At 50.7% G+C, this 12,877-nt stretch overlaps 1 protein-coding gene across 2 annotated transcripts in view; it reads left to right on the top strand.

Annotated features, from left to right (window-relative positions):
- LOC119394020 (DNA-directed RNA polymerases I, II, and III subunit RPABC3) overlaps nucleotides 1–12,877 on the top strand; it is a 143,147-nt gene that overhangs the window by 97,320 nt on the left and 32,950 nt on the right. For both annotated transcript variants that reach the window (XM_037661228.2, XM_049415595.1), the window contains exon 3: nucleotides 5,743–5,917. In XM_037661228.2, the coding sequence (XP_037517156.1) occupies nucleotides 5,743–5,917 (175 nt within the window). The remainder of the gene's footprint in view (nucleotides 1–5,742; nucleotides 5,918–12,877) is intronic.

Here is a 12,877-nt window from a genome sequence, read left to right as displayed (position 1 = left end):
CTTTGCCGTTTTAGTTGCTGGCAAGACACTCGCGTAACTAACTATCTGTGAGTCGCGCAGTGAAGTTCCTAGCATTGGGCATGTCATGCACACTGCCCTCTATTCCTTTTACCTCGTGCTGTGTCGCTAGCGGTCACGTAAGCGCGGTGGGAGCTCTGATTTGTCCCCGCGAACTCCCGTCTGACCTTTCGAAGTTTACACACGTTGTTGTCGGTCAGCTGCTGCGGGAAAACTTCGCTCGCGCCCCAAACCGCCCTGAGTTTCGCGCAATGGACAGCGCCCGTCCAGATTAGATGCCCGCTCTCTTCTTGCCTCTGCGCAATTCGCGAAGCATGCCGCGGACTTGACGCGGGAGAACTGCGGATAGAGATAGACTGTCGGCTCTCCGACGGTCAGCTTTCCTTGAGAGCCGCATTTAGCAGTGGGATAGACTGTTTCGGACCAAAACAAAAAGTCGGCGAGAAAGGAATGAGAATAGAGACAATTAAAATGAGAGATGTATAAGTGAGCGTTATGTGCCTACTGCCAGGATAAGTCGTTCACTTCGTGAGAGGATCAAGAACAGCGCTGTTTGGTATATGTGAGCACTAATTAAAAGTTGAAATTTACAAGCCCCGCCCCTTGTTGTAATAACCCCAATGATGGGCGATTAATTAAACGAATGTGAAGTCCTACATGCCTAGTTGCTACGGCACGGCCACAACACTTTAGTCGACGTGGACGCATTTCAGTTATTGTTGTGCCCACATTATCTTCAACTCGAGGAGTCAGGTGGGCTACTTGTACGTTGCGGCATCATCGTCTTTTTTCTTCTCACCAAGGCACCTCATCGCGTGCTTATTCATGCTACGGTGATGCAGTAAACGACATCACCCCAAAGGTTATCAGTTATCCGAAGTCATTTTGATAAAACGCCCATCTCTTCGGCACCGCGGAGTAGCTGATTCCTGTGCTTTGAGACGTGGCGCAGGCGCTAAGCTGAGGTCACGTGCTCATATGCCTCTTCGTTCGAGGAAAGCATCGACTCCACGCGGCCGCCTAATGGCGCGATGCAAAGCGCCGCGGTGGGTATATCGCCGGTGCTCTCGATTGAGAACACTCATTAGCAGGCCTCGTCTGTTCCTCGGGATTATTGAGCCCTGCTCCCCCCTTGAGCGGAAACGGGTCGCCATCATTAGATTCGTCATAGCATCGGCTCGTAAAAACCGTTGGAACTTTGCTCCGAAAGCGCCGCTGAACAGCGAAGGAGGTTGGGGGGAGTGGGCAGCAGCGGGCGTGCAGCCTATCGGCTGCATTCGCGCGCTTTGCCACCTATTGTCTTTGCCCACGGCCAATCGACGCATCGCTGATAAGCGTTTTGAAAGATGCCTAAAGCTGCGGCACCCACAGCCGCCGCCGCTCACTCCCGCTGGCTTTTTGGCTGTGACACGTGCCGCGAGAGCTGTTCCATCTGGAATACGCCCGCCGTTCGGTCGGAAGAGCCGCCTCCAACATCGTGGATCTTCCAGCGGAACTCACGACGGCGTCGTCGGGGCTCGGTTCCCTTTGGGTTTGATTTCGCTGAGCATCGCTCACATCTGTTCCTTGCTGGGCCCGTATTCGCAAGAAAAACCTGAGGCTGGAGTTGTTCTTAGGAGCGAACTTTACCGAATCCTGATGCTGAACACGGCCGGTGGCAAAAACGTGCTGGCGAACGTAAAGCTTTGTGAATACGGTCCCCGGTTCTTAAGCTTTGGTTCTTAAGCTATATCTATGAGTCACTCGTGACAGTTAAATGAGTGTGTATGTCGCAGCGCGGAGAGTTTAATTGTGCATGTCATCGTTTAAGCGTTAATGTAGTTGTGCATCAACGTGTGCAGTTTTCTTGAGGCTTGCGAAATTTAGTTGCGTGAAACTGTAGTCCTCTCGGGCTTGTCCTTCGCAGGAGCGGTTGGTTCGCAATATCCTTTTGTTTTTTTTACCCTTTTCCCTGCTAGATATTTCTCAAAATTCGTTTCGCCCTTGTTGCGTTTTGAATTCCATACTAAACTTTCAGGGTCTTTCGCGGAAGTGGCTGTAAGGAGACACGTTGCTGTTGTCTTTGCCTGTACAACTTTTTTTTTTTTCCGCTGCTAGAATCTGTTCTCAAAATAGGGGGACTATACAGGGGGATATATGGGATCCGGGTTAGCCGGAGGGGGGAGTGTAGGAAGCCGGCGCGCATCATGTGAAGTGTGCTGTGCAGGCGACATAGAGTGCAACGCCTACCTCTCGGAATCGCACAGTGTTGTGTGCTCCACACACACACATATATTTTTTCCCGCGCCCCATAGCGGAGCGCGCTTGTCTCGTACCGTCGAGGCCGTGTTATCTGGCCCGTCGCGATTGTGCCATCTCGGTAGGTGTGCCGGCGTGCCAGCCTTCTCTCTCCTGTTTTTTTTTTTTTTTTTCTCTTTGTGCCACCAGTTATTGTCACAAGGCCGATACGAGTGTGGCCTTGCGTATCACGCGCTGGACGCACTTGTGTTTGGCCTTCCACCGCCGCTCGCTGTGTGTTCGAATTGAACTGAACTCTCCGCAGAGCGTTTATAGAGAATGCGGTTTCACTGAGCTATGCCACTGGGCGCAAGTGCATCCATCTGCTGCTCGAATAGTGTACAGGCTCGTACCCTAGCTTCGTACGTCGACGGTGGCAGAAACGCTGGTAGTTAAACTTATTTTTCAGATCGGATAAGAAGCTGTCCTCTACGAAGCTGAGCGGTTAATCATGGCATATAGATAAAGACTGTCGTGTCCCTCTAGATTCATATGGTCGTATATTTTCGCCAGAGTGAGGTAAACGCCCTATTTCTTTAATACTAATTGTTCCCCCGACTTGCATGTGAATTCTATTGCGTCATTTTGTCATGCGCGGCTTGTCGACTGTTGTATAGGCTTGCCGCTAGGAGTCGGCATTGGCGCTGGAGAGCGGAGGAAGGAAGTGCACGGAAACATGGCCTTCGTTTGAGTCACGTGTTCCGGCCTTGGCGTTGTTGCCATTAATAGCCACAGTTATAGGCACACTGGGAGGACCTCGAGGAGGTCACGAACGTACTGATAAGCGTCCGTGGCTTCTCACGCCGGGCTTTTTAAATGGCGTATTAAATAAGGGGGTCATCTTAGGTCGTCTAGAAGAACACTGAGATGTGCTAACTGGCAATCCCTCTGAGTAGTAGCGTAAGAACGCAAGAAAACAGACCGATGTGACTATCATGCGTGCGTGCACGAGCAACCAAAGCAGCTCCACTTTTCACGCAAGCGCTCCGATAGTCTTCCGCGGTTTTTAAGTGAAGGGCGTATATATTCCGTGAAGTGTAAGGGAGCCTGTTACCGTGTGTGATTTGATAAGTAATAAGAGCTATATAGTATTAAAAAAAAAAAAGGAGCAGGGCTTGCCTTCTGGGCTGTGCTAATGCCTTCTATGACGCTTCCATCGAGTCGTCGTCGCGTGGAGGGCAATCAGAGGGGACTAAATGGGAAGCCTTCTCTTTGGTTCTTTTTCTAGTTGGCTGGGTTGGTGCATTAGAGTGTCACCATCAACCAGTCTTGACTACCCTTGAATATCACCGTCTTAGTGGCCGTAACGCAGGTCACTCTGCGTGCAGAATCAGAGTCGAATTATTCATCTCTGAAAATGGGGATAATTACATGATATGTACATACAGAAAGATGTCCTATAGTTAGAAACTGAAATTGGACCTCCTGTGCATGATGCAAATATTATTATAACCAGCGATAATGGCAGCATGTAAGGCTCCCTTTATTTGCACGTTCTCCTCCTAGCTTGCTGCTCAGAGTTTGAGCATGTAGAAAGCTACGCCGATTTCAATCTCGCGTTGTCCTTTTTTTTCATGGAGTTGCCTGTCCTGTTAGCCTTTCGGCCAGCTATAGCGTCAGCCCATTGTCGCTGTTCGATGCAACGCCGGCGGTGGGCGCGAATCGTCGGCCCCGATAAGCGGCGCGTCCGCTCGGCGTCATCCCGCTAAAGGGGGGCCGTTCCCCGCGCGTTCCCACGTTGGGTGAGCTGGCCACGCGGCCGCTGTTTTTGCGAAGTCTGCCTCCGCTGCAGCCGCCAATCTCCCGATGCTTGTTTTTGCGGCCCCGGAAGCGATTGGCGAGTCCCAGCGTTCGCGCATGCGCATGTTGTCTTGTTTGTGTGCAAGCATGTGCCTTGGACTGCCCTGGTCAAAGGAAGAAGAGCTGATAATGCGACCAGCGAAAGGAGGAGGGACACCGCCGCCATTGTCTTTTGTCTGGGCGTTGCTAGGCGAGCCCACGCACGCGGCGCTTGTTCGTTCGGGCATGCAGCGGCGCCTTTAATGAATGAACGGGTAAACCGAGCAGCTTGAGGGCACTGTGGGGACGGTGGAGAAGGTTAATAGATGAACCAAGCTCGTGGTAGCCAGCAGCGTTTCGATCTTGTTTTTCTTTTTTCCTTTCCTTTCGCACGTGCAAACTATTCCTAAACTTTCTGCCTAGCCGGATATCTTTCGGCACGTACGCATTTTTCCTTTGGCGTCATTATACATGTCCCGTGCTGTCGGTGGTAGAGGTTGCTTTCGCCGCGTCAAAGTCTTACCTACATTAACTCCTTAGTTTCCGTCGTATCATACTGCCTCTCTGCCTTGCACGTTTCAGTGCTCTGTAAGTTTTCAAGAGTTCAGCACGTGGAGCCGTTGCACTGAAAGCATGGAAGAGCTTGATGGCGCGCTTTGAAGATTATCTGTTCTGCCTCCCCCCCCCCCTGTTTATTTCTTTAATTTTCGTCATTGAATAACGCTTAGCAAAGTGATGAAATGGGCTAGTTTGTGGTTGTTCACGATTGTTAGAGTTTGCGCACCACCTGTCCTGCAGTCCCTGTCTCTTCCCCGTCTTGTAATACGAAGCACAAGAAGAAATCATGTCATGGAAGTCGTTCACGTAGAAGCTAGCGGAAAGTGTACTGCAATCTTCTTACGTGTATCGCTTTGCTTTCTTAGATTTCGAGTCTTCGTGAAGCCAGGGTACCTTTGTGAAGTATACATTCTCGAGGCAGATACCTGACCGCAGGAAATAATCAGGTAATCCAGAGGCTCCATATGTGTGGGACATTACTTACGCTATACTCACTACACAGACTCCTCTCCCCGTCTCTTTAATCACAATGCGAAGCTTCTTGTGTTGTTGGCACCACTATTCTTCTTGTTTGCTTGTTACACTTCTTCGAATGCCACCAGTGCTACCAGTGTAAAGTAAGGGCCCATCTTCAGTGGAAAGAACAATCGGCGTTCGATGGAATTTGCTTTCTGCGCTTTGTTTGGCTTGATCAACCACTTTTAGTAATACCTAATAACATCCCTGGCATCCTGCATCACCTAAGCACGTCGACTAAAGAAAAAAGAAAAAAACTAATTTCAAATAAAAATGCTTTTAGAAATGTCATATCTCTCGCCTTTCTGCTTTTGCTTTCTTTTTTTCTCTCTCGTAGACTGTGATAGGTGCTGGAGAGTTACGGTTAGCTAGTTCGTTCAACTTCGCCCCGTTTTGCTTTTGCTAAAAGACGGACCAGGCTTTTAACAAAAAGAAGCATAAAATTAGTCCGATGCTTGTGATCTATTAGAATATTTGCGGTCGTGTGCCCAGTGGTAAGGGAGCCCCGGTTTTTCTTTCTTTTTCGTCATTTTGCTTGCCCGTTTGTGAGGTGATCGGTATAAAATAACTTCGCGCAACATTTGTGGTTCGCAGGTGACAAGTTCCGGCTGGTGATCGCGACCACCCTTCGCGAGGACGGCTACCCGGACGACGGCGAGTACAACCCGGCCGACACGGGCCCTTCGCGCGCGGACAGCTTTGAGTGCGTCATGTACGGCAAGATCTACCGCATCGAAGGGGACGACATCACGGGCGAGACCACGAGGCTGTGAGTACATTTCAGGGGAAGGTTGCCGAATCCGGAGAACCCATTAAATTCGCAGATTGAGCTACACTTGGCTTCTGCAGTATGAGGTGATAGCAGCGCTAACATTAAAGGGACACTAAAGAGCAAAACGGTTTTTCTCGTATTAGTAAAGTACTCTTTCACGATACCAAAAACACCATGCTTGCTTCAAGAAGACGCTTAGTAAGGGAGAAAACGCGCAAAAACAAACTTCAAGGTCGTGACGCCACCTGGAAGTTTCAGCACCATTCGCCGTGACGTCACATTTTTTGACGGCGCCTACTAGGGACTACGTAGTTCCTAATCGGTAAAAATGAAGTACATTGTCATCTAAGGGGGCCATAGACTTAACATAACAAGTTTGAGGGAATTCTGCTGAGCCAATGGCGCCAAAATACGATAAATGCACTTTGAAATCCGTGACGTCACGCGGAGAGATTTCGGCACGACATTTAAAAATGAAACTTTGAACTTGATTTTCTCCTCTAATAATAAACCTATGATGGCGACATTAGAGTTCTCAGAGCACAATTTATCGATCTAAACCGATTCATTGTTTCCCTTTAGTGCCCCTTTAAAGGGACACTAAAGAGAAAAACGATTTTTCTTGTATTAGTAAATTACTCTTTCGCAATACCAAAATCACCACACTTGCCTCGTGAAGACGCTTGATAAGCGATGAAACGCGCGAAAAGAAAAGGCTGCGGGTGGCGACGCCACCTTGAACTTCCCGCACCACTCGCCGTGACGTCATAGGCATTGACGGGGTCTACTAGGGCCCACGTAGTTCCTAATCGAAAAAAAAAAAAATGAAGTACATTGTCATCTGAGGGGGCCAGAGATTTCACATACCAAGGTTCAGGAATTTTCGCTGAGCCAGTGTCGCCAGAATACGAAAAATACACTTTGAAATCCGTGACGTCATCAACAGATTTCGGCGTGAAATTTAAAAAAAAAATGAACCTTTGGTCCTGATTTTCTCCTTTACGAATAAACCTGTGATTGTGAAGTTAATGGCAGTAGAGGTTTCAGTGTACAATTGATCAATTTAAACCGATTCATTGTAGCACTTTAGTGTCACTTTAAGCGAGTATACCGAGAAAGTTATCGTTTCTCTTAGCATATTCGTTTGAGTTCGCGCTGCTATCAGCTCTTTATATGAAACCCTTCCGGGTGAACTTGCAAGCTGGCTTTCCCGCAAAGCACGCTCGTCCGCAACATGACGGCAGACACGTTGTTCAAGCGAGGATTAGTGATAAGCTGTGGTGCGTCGTTATTGATTTGGTGCCTACGTTTCCGGGATAGCTAAGACGAATCTAGAGCGGAACAGTAACTTTTACTGTTTACTAAGCTACTCCTCCGAAAATAGCGATGAGAACACTCTTCGTTAAACAGGAAAATGATTGGCTAATCGGGAGGGACGCAAAAACGGGCTCACTGGTGGCGGCACCTCGTGGCTATAGCAGCAGCTTCACCTGACGCCATGGGTTTGACGGCATTTGCTCGCGCTAAAAGGACCTATTAAAATGGGGAGAAAGAAAAAAATCTGGGATGTCGCATTTAACGTCCAGCCGGCCATTATCAGCAAAATTCAAAAAAAGAAAAGAAACACCTTAGCCCTAATTTTCTCTCGTAATGATCTTTTTCTGTGTCCGAATGAATGAATTCCGCTTTTCAAAAGTGCGTTTACCAACCGAGAAGGGCCTCTAGTGTTCTTTATCGCACACAATGTAAAAGTATCCCCGCAAGCTTAACCGTATTCTCGCCGTAATATTTCGTGGACAATCGTGTGCTGCGGCAAAGCCAGCGCGACTGCTTTCGAAGTGGTCTATAGATCGGGGGCGACAATGTATGTAAATTTGAGGTTGCCAGTCGCATCGACCAGCCCTTAAAGAACACTAACTGTCCTGCCGACCTCTCTCATGTTTTCGATTGCCTTCTGCCTGGGTAGCGCTCTCTCGAAACTCCTGAGTTAACTAGCTGGTTAATGTATCTATATCGACTGGTTACTCCGAATAAATCAAAGTCACTAGTCGGTACTTTCAAAATGTCCACAATTCAGTTCATTTTCCCGCACGGATGCTCCCACTGATGAAAATGTCAGCAGTAAAGAACGCAGCAGAACGTCTATTGTACCGCTCAGTATTTCCGTGCTTTTGTTAAACGTGTTTGAGACGTATTTGAAATGGTAGTATTTTTGTGAGCTGTGGACTAGTTAGTAGTTCTTAGCAGATATGAATTCATATTAGAAGATGTGAATATCAAATATGAAGCAAATATGTAATCGAGAGGGATGGAGAAAAGAAAATTTGGAGTGATGGTAAGTCGGGGTACTTCTCACTTCTGGTCACTCCAGTCCAGGGAGGAAGAGAACTTGCGCTAGGAATAATGCAAAAGATGCCGCGACGACACGTCTGCGAGGGGTTTTCTCCATTTCCTATTAAACGTTGGCGTTGGAACAAAACGAACGAAAGGAAAACACGCGACCTGAGTATATATGTAGCATGCAAGAGGAGCAACGATGGGGCAGGTTTCGTTGTACCGGATCACTCGTTCGCCCCGCCCGACAGTGTACCACCCTGGGTTCCCACTTGCGTATGACTCGTGTGAACACAGCTGGTGGTATATCAGTCGGTCTGGGCAGTCTCTCGTCGTTCGACAAGCCCCCAACGAACGTAAGTGCGTTTCCTTTTGCTCTTTCCCCCGTCCGACTCTTTCAGAGTGCGGCACGTGAAGTTATCGACCAACGGCGAGGACTAGACGTAAGTGGGCTCTTTAATGGACAGCCAGTGCGATACTGCTACAAGACTCAATATGTGCTTCCTCTTGTGGACGTCTCGTTAAGAGTCAAGCGTTCTGTCGCTCTTTTATTATTTTCGTCTTCTTTATTATTGTCTGGCACGTGTCGTACCTGTACGTGTCGTACTTTTCTACAGTCGCCTGATCCGACGTCATGTTTCACGTGCGCCAGCTTTCCACTGCGATGTTAGTGTGTTGATCACATTTTTTAAAATGTGTATCGTCCAAGGCTTCTTCCTCGTCACGGCGTTTCTGTTGTTGCTTGTATTGGCCGCCGTACTTGCTGACCACCTGCAAACTGCTGTGCGCTACCCACGAAGTTCGGCTTCCGGTACCTCTTCGGGTCATAGTGGGAAAGCTAGACTTTTGCTGTCTGTGTCGCTTGCTGTGATGTTTGACTCGGTAGAGAGGTCGTTTACAACTTTGCTCGTTTGTCTTTAGCTGACCTCCTTTAAAGTGGAGGGGTCTGGGGGTGAACTTGGCGCACGATTAGCGTGGTCGCACTCAGCCTAATGGGACAGGATTTAGTGATCCTAATAATTGCAAAGCGCCATGCTTGGGTATACTCGCAAACGCCGCGGCGATTCAATTTCGGGAGTCGGCAACACGTCACGGTCTACATGTTTTAGGCGCCACCTATTTGCGATCGCTGCCGTATAGAGGCACGAAGTTCGTGGTCGCGCCGGGGGATTCCTAGTGGTGATCGCGTGATGCCTTCGATGTGTGATATTGACTTGTAAACGCTTTCCGCCACCCTTTCCTCGCCTCCCCTCACGTTCTTGTGGGGGGACCAGGGCCCGTGGCGGCGACTGCGTGCTAGCGGGGGCCGGCCACTCGCACACGGGGGGGGGGGGGGGGGGGGGGGGGGGGGTGGGGGCATCGATTCACTGCCGGACAGATATGTAGCGGTTTCACGGCATCGCTGGTCCCCTTGGCGACCAGCTCGCTTTTTTTAGTCTGGCGCGCTCGTTCGCGCGGATCTACGAGGTGACGCGTGCCGCTCTGGCGTCGTGCTGCGCGCCCGGGCACCAGCGCTGCCCTCGTTAACGCCCATTACTCTAATGCAGCCCGCAGCTGCAGTGATTATTTACCCCGCCGCCCCGGAACGCGCGGTCAATACGTTGGAGGGGGCGCAGCGGCCGCAACCCTTGGCCACCGATACACGCATGCCGACGTCGCCGTGTAGCGCGTTTGCTGACACTTTGTGAAAGCGCCGCCATCCGCTTCCGGTGACTTGAGGCGAGGTTTTGAAAAAGGGTTCTCCAGGAATTTGGCGCGACTGGCAGCCGAAGTATTTTTGCTAGAAAGGTCTGCCCGCGTGGACATCGCAATGAGGTCGGATGCTTGCGAGAGAGCGCTTGAGATTTCTGAAATGAATTCAAACGGAATGATAGTTAACTGCCGGTATTTCTCAAGAGTGCTTTACCTACTCGGAGGTTCCTCTTAATGAAACGTTACTTTCTCGCCTATGCAGACGTTTCACTCTTTTCTTGAAGGCGTTTAAACATCAACAAACTGTTCCCTTTCTAAGTAAAGCCTACGTGGCTTTGAGTGACGCCAAGTTTCAGCGAAATAAGAGCAGCGTCGTGGACTGCTGTTTATAATCGCAAGCACACCATATACAATGTTGCAACTTCATGAGCCCACTGGCGTAACTCTGGCTTCCCACTAACGTAGCGACAGCTGTAATCTTGCCAAAACTGTTTCTTATTTCTTTCATCTTGTCCGGCTCGTTTAACCCCGAAGAAATTATCTTCGCGACTCCATCTCGGCAAGCAACCCTTTCTGAATGCTACAAGCAAATCTTTAGGTTGGCGGGTTTGTGTTTGTCGTCGTGTGTGTTGTGTTTGCGAGCCCACTTTAGTCTAGCGTTTTACGGAGAGTGCTTGCAGCGTCCATTATTTCTGCTACGGACCAGCGATGGCTTAAAAAAAAAAAAGGAAAAGGAGTTCCCGTAGGAAAAGGGAGGGAGTCTCCTTCGAGAAAGGGGGGTTATGGGGCACAGAGATACAGAAACTGGAGACGTCATTCGTCTCCTTGTCAGTCGAGTTGGTTTTTATGTCGGCACGCTGCGCCTTCGTGTTCGTCGTCGTTTGCCGTGTGTCCTCTTCCCCTTGTGCTCCGCGTTTTTCCATGTGACCCAGGCGTATCCGGAGAGACGGAGAGTTTGGCGTGACCGCACGCCGGTCCTGCGCTTAGCGTCTCTTTCCGGCTCTCTCTCTCTCTCTCCACTCGGGAAATGCCGCGCGCGGCTTTTGCGCAGCTGTAAACGCGCTGGTGGCCCGCGGAGGGCTCCTCCGAAATAGATGCGCTCCTCCGGCGTTGTCGTACTGCCGTCCCGGCAGTGGCACGCGGCCCGGCCCGGCCCGGCCCGTAGCCAGCGCAGCGCGACAAGGGGAGGGTCGACTTGAAATGCTGTTCTTCTGTGCGCGCCGCTGCCGCTGCTTTGCTGCTACGTTCGGCTGCACCGCACAGCACCGCCGGAAGTTCGACGGGAAAAGGGATACGCATCGCTACGGGGAATAAGCATTACGGATAAAGCGCGCCGGAAAGTAAAATGAGCGACAAACAAAAGTATATATATCTGGGGAGGAGGAGAGGGGTTCTTCGCTGGGCCTTTCGCCGTGCTTTGCTCGATGGGTTTTGATTTATGCCTATAGCGGTGGTTTTTCTTCGTTCTTTTTTTTTCTCGTTTTCTCGGCCCGTATGTAAAGGCGTCTCTCTTCCCGCGGTGAACGAGATTTATGGCTCGCGCTGTTCGCGTTTGTCTCTCCGAAACTTCTTGTGCGGCGCTTTTTCTCTTTAAAACACAACAGCAGGCGTGCTTCCAGAGTCGCGGGTGTCCTTCTCGTTCCTCCTGCTACTCTTGCTGCCTGTTTTGTTTCAAGCCTATAATCTACCCGCGTCGTTTCTTAACGTCGTCAGTTGCCCATTACGCTAACGTTTCTTTCCTGTAATGTTTCCATTTTTTTTCCCCTGTTTTTCCGTGCTTATTATATTTCACTCTCGGTAACTCTTTCACTGGACCTATGCTTCTTCCGCCACGGTGTCCATTCCTCAGGACTTGCAACTTTTTTAATATATATTTTTGTAGGCCGACTGGCGCTTCTCGTCGCGACTGCGATACTGAATTTTTTTTTCTTTAGTACTGTCCACCCGTGGTGTGCACGTCCTGCCGGCCACCAGCACCACTACCACTGCTACTAGCTTGACCACTGCGTAGTCGCAGCCCTCTACCGCCAGCAGCAGCAGCAGTAAAATTGCATGCGCCGTGCTGCAGCGGACCTCTCGACCGGAACCACCCCTGCGCGGGGCGTGGGCCCTTGCCGTGCATGCCAAGTGAGCGAGGAGAGAAGCAGCACTGCGGCCCATGCAGCGGGCACCCAGGGAAAGGGGGGTCAAAACCGCACGGCGCAAAACCGCACGTACGGCGTACCGGCCGGCCGGTCCGTGAAAATCTGTCTCATGGACCGCTTTTGTTTCTTCCCCTTTTTTTATTTTTGTATTTCTGTTTTTTCGCGTGCTAGCTTCTAGATTTCTGCCCTTTCCCTCTCCGTGTCCAAGCTCCATTTGTCCGTTACTTTTCTCCTCGCCTTCTCGTGCACCTAATTCTCTCTTTCCTTCTATTTCATTCTCCGCGCTGCTCTGGGCGGCAACTGCACGCTACTTTGTGCCTGCCTGCGTCATTGTTTTTGGCCGACGAGGACCGCTAGGGTAAGAGAAGGTGGTGGCGGCTTGCTGCGAGTGGGCAAAGGAGAGTCGCAGTTTTTTCGGAAGTGGAAGGGGTTTGTGAGGGGAGGAACCCGGGCTCCGCTCGCGCCGAGAGCTTTGCGGCTTCCCTCTCTCTCCCCTCTTTCTCGAGCTCTTTGGTGGCGGTGAAGTGCGGAGGAGAATGTGCGGGGGGGGAACGTAAGGCGACCCGGCGCTGCCGCTGCCGTTGGTCGGCCGCTTTGTGTCGCGCTCGGGCCGTCCGCCCGCCCGTGCGTTCTCGGCAGCCGGCCGGCGTCGTGGTCGTGCGAGCCGCGTGCCTCTGCGAAGATGGCACGCGGCGCCGCAACGCGCTTCTTAAAGCTATCAACGCTGCCTGCCGTAGTCGTCTCGGCCTCATCCCGTCGAGGAGATGCTCTGCTACCCCGCATGTCG

This window comes from Rhipicephalus sanguineus, chromosome 5 (genome assembly GCF_013339695.2).
Source record: "Rhipicephalus sanguineus isolate Rsan-2018 chromosome 5, BIME_Rsan_1.4, whole genome shotgun sequence".
Lineage (NCBI taxonomy): Eukaryota > Metazoa > Arthropoda > Arachnida > Ixodida > Ixodidae > Rhipicephalus > Rhipicephalus sanguineus.
The sequence above is the reverse complement of the archived record's forward strand: the minus strand, read 5'-3'. Positions and strand labels throughout refer to the sequence as shown.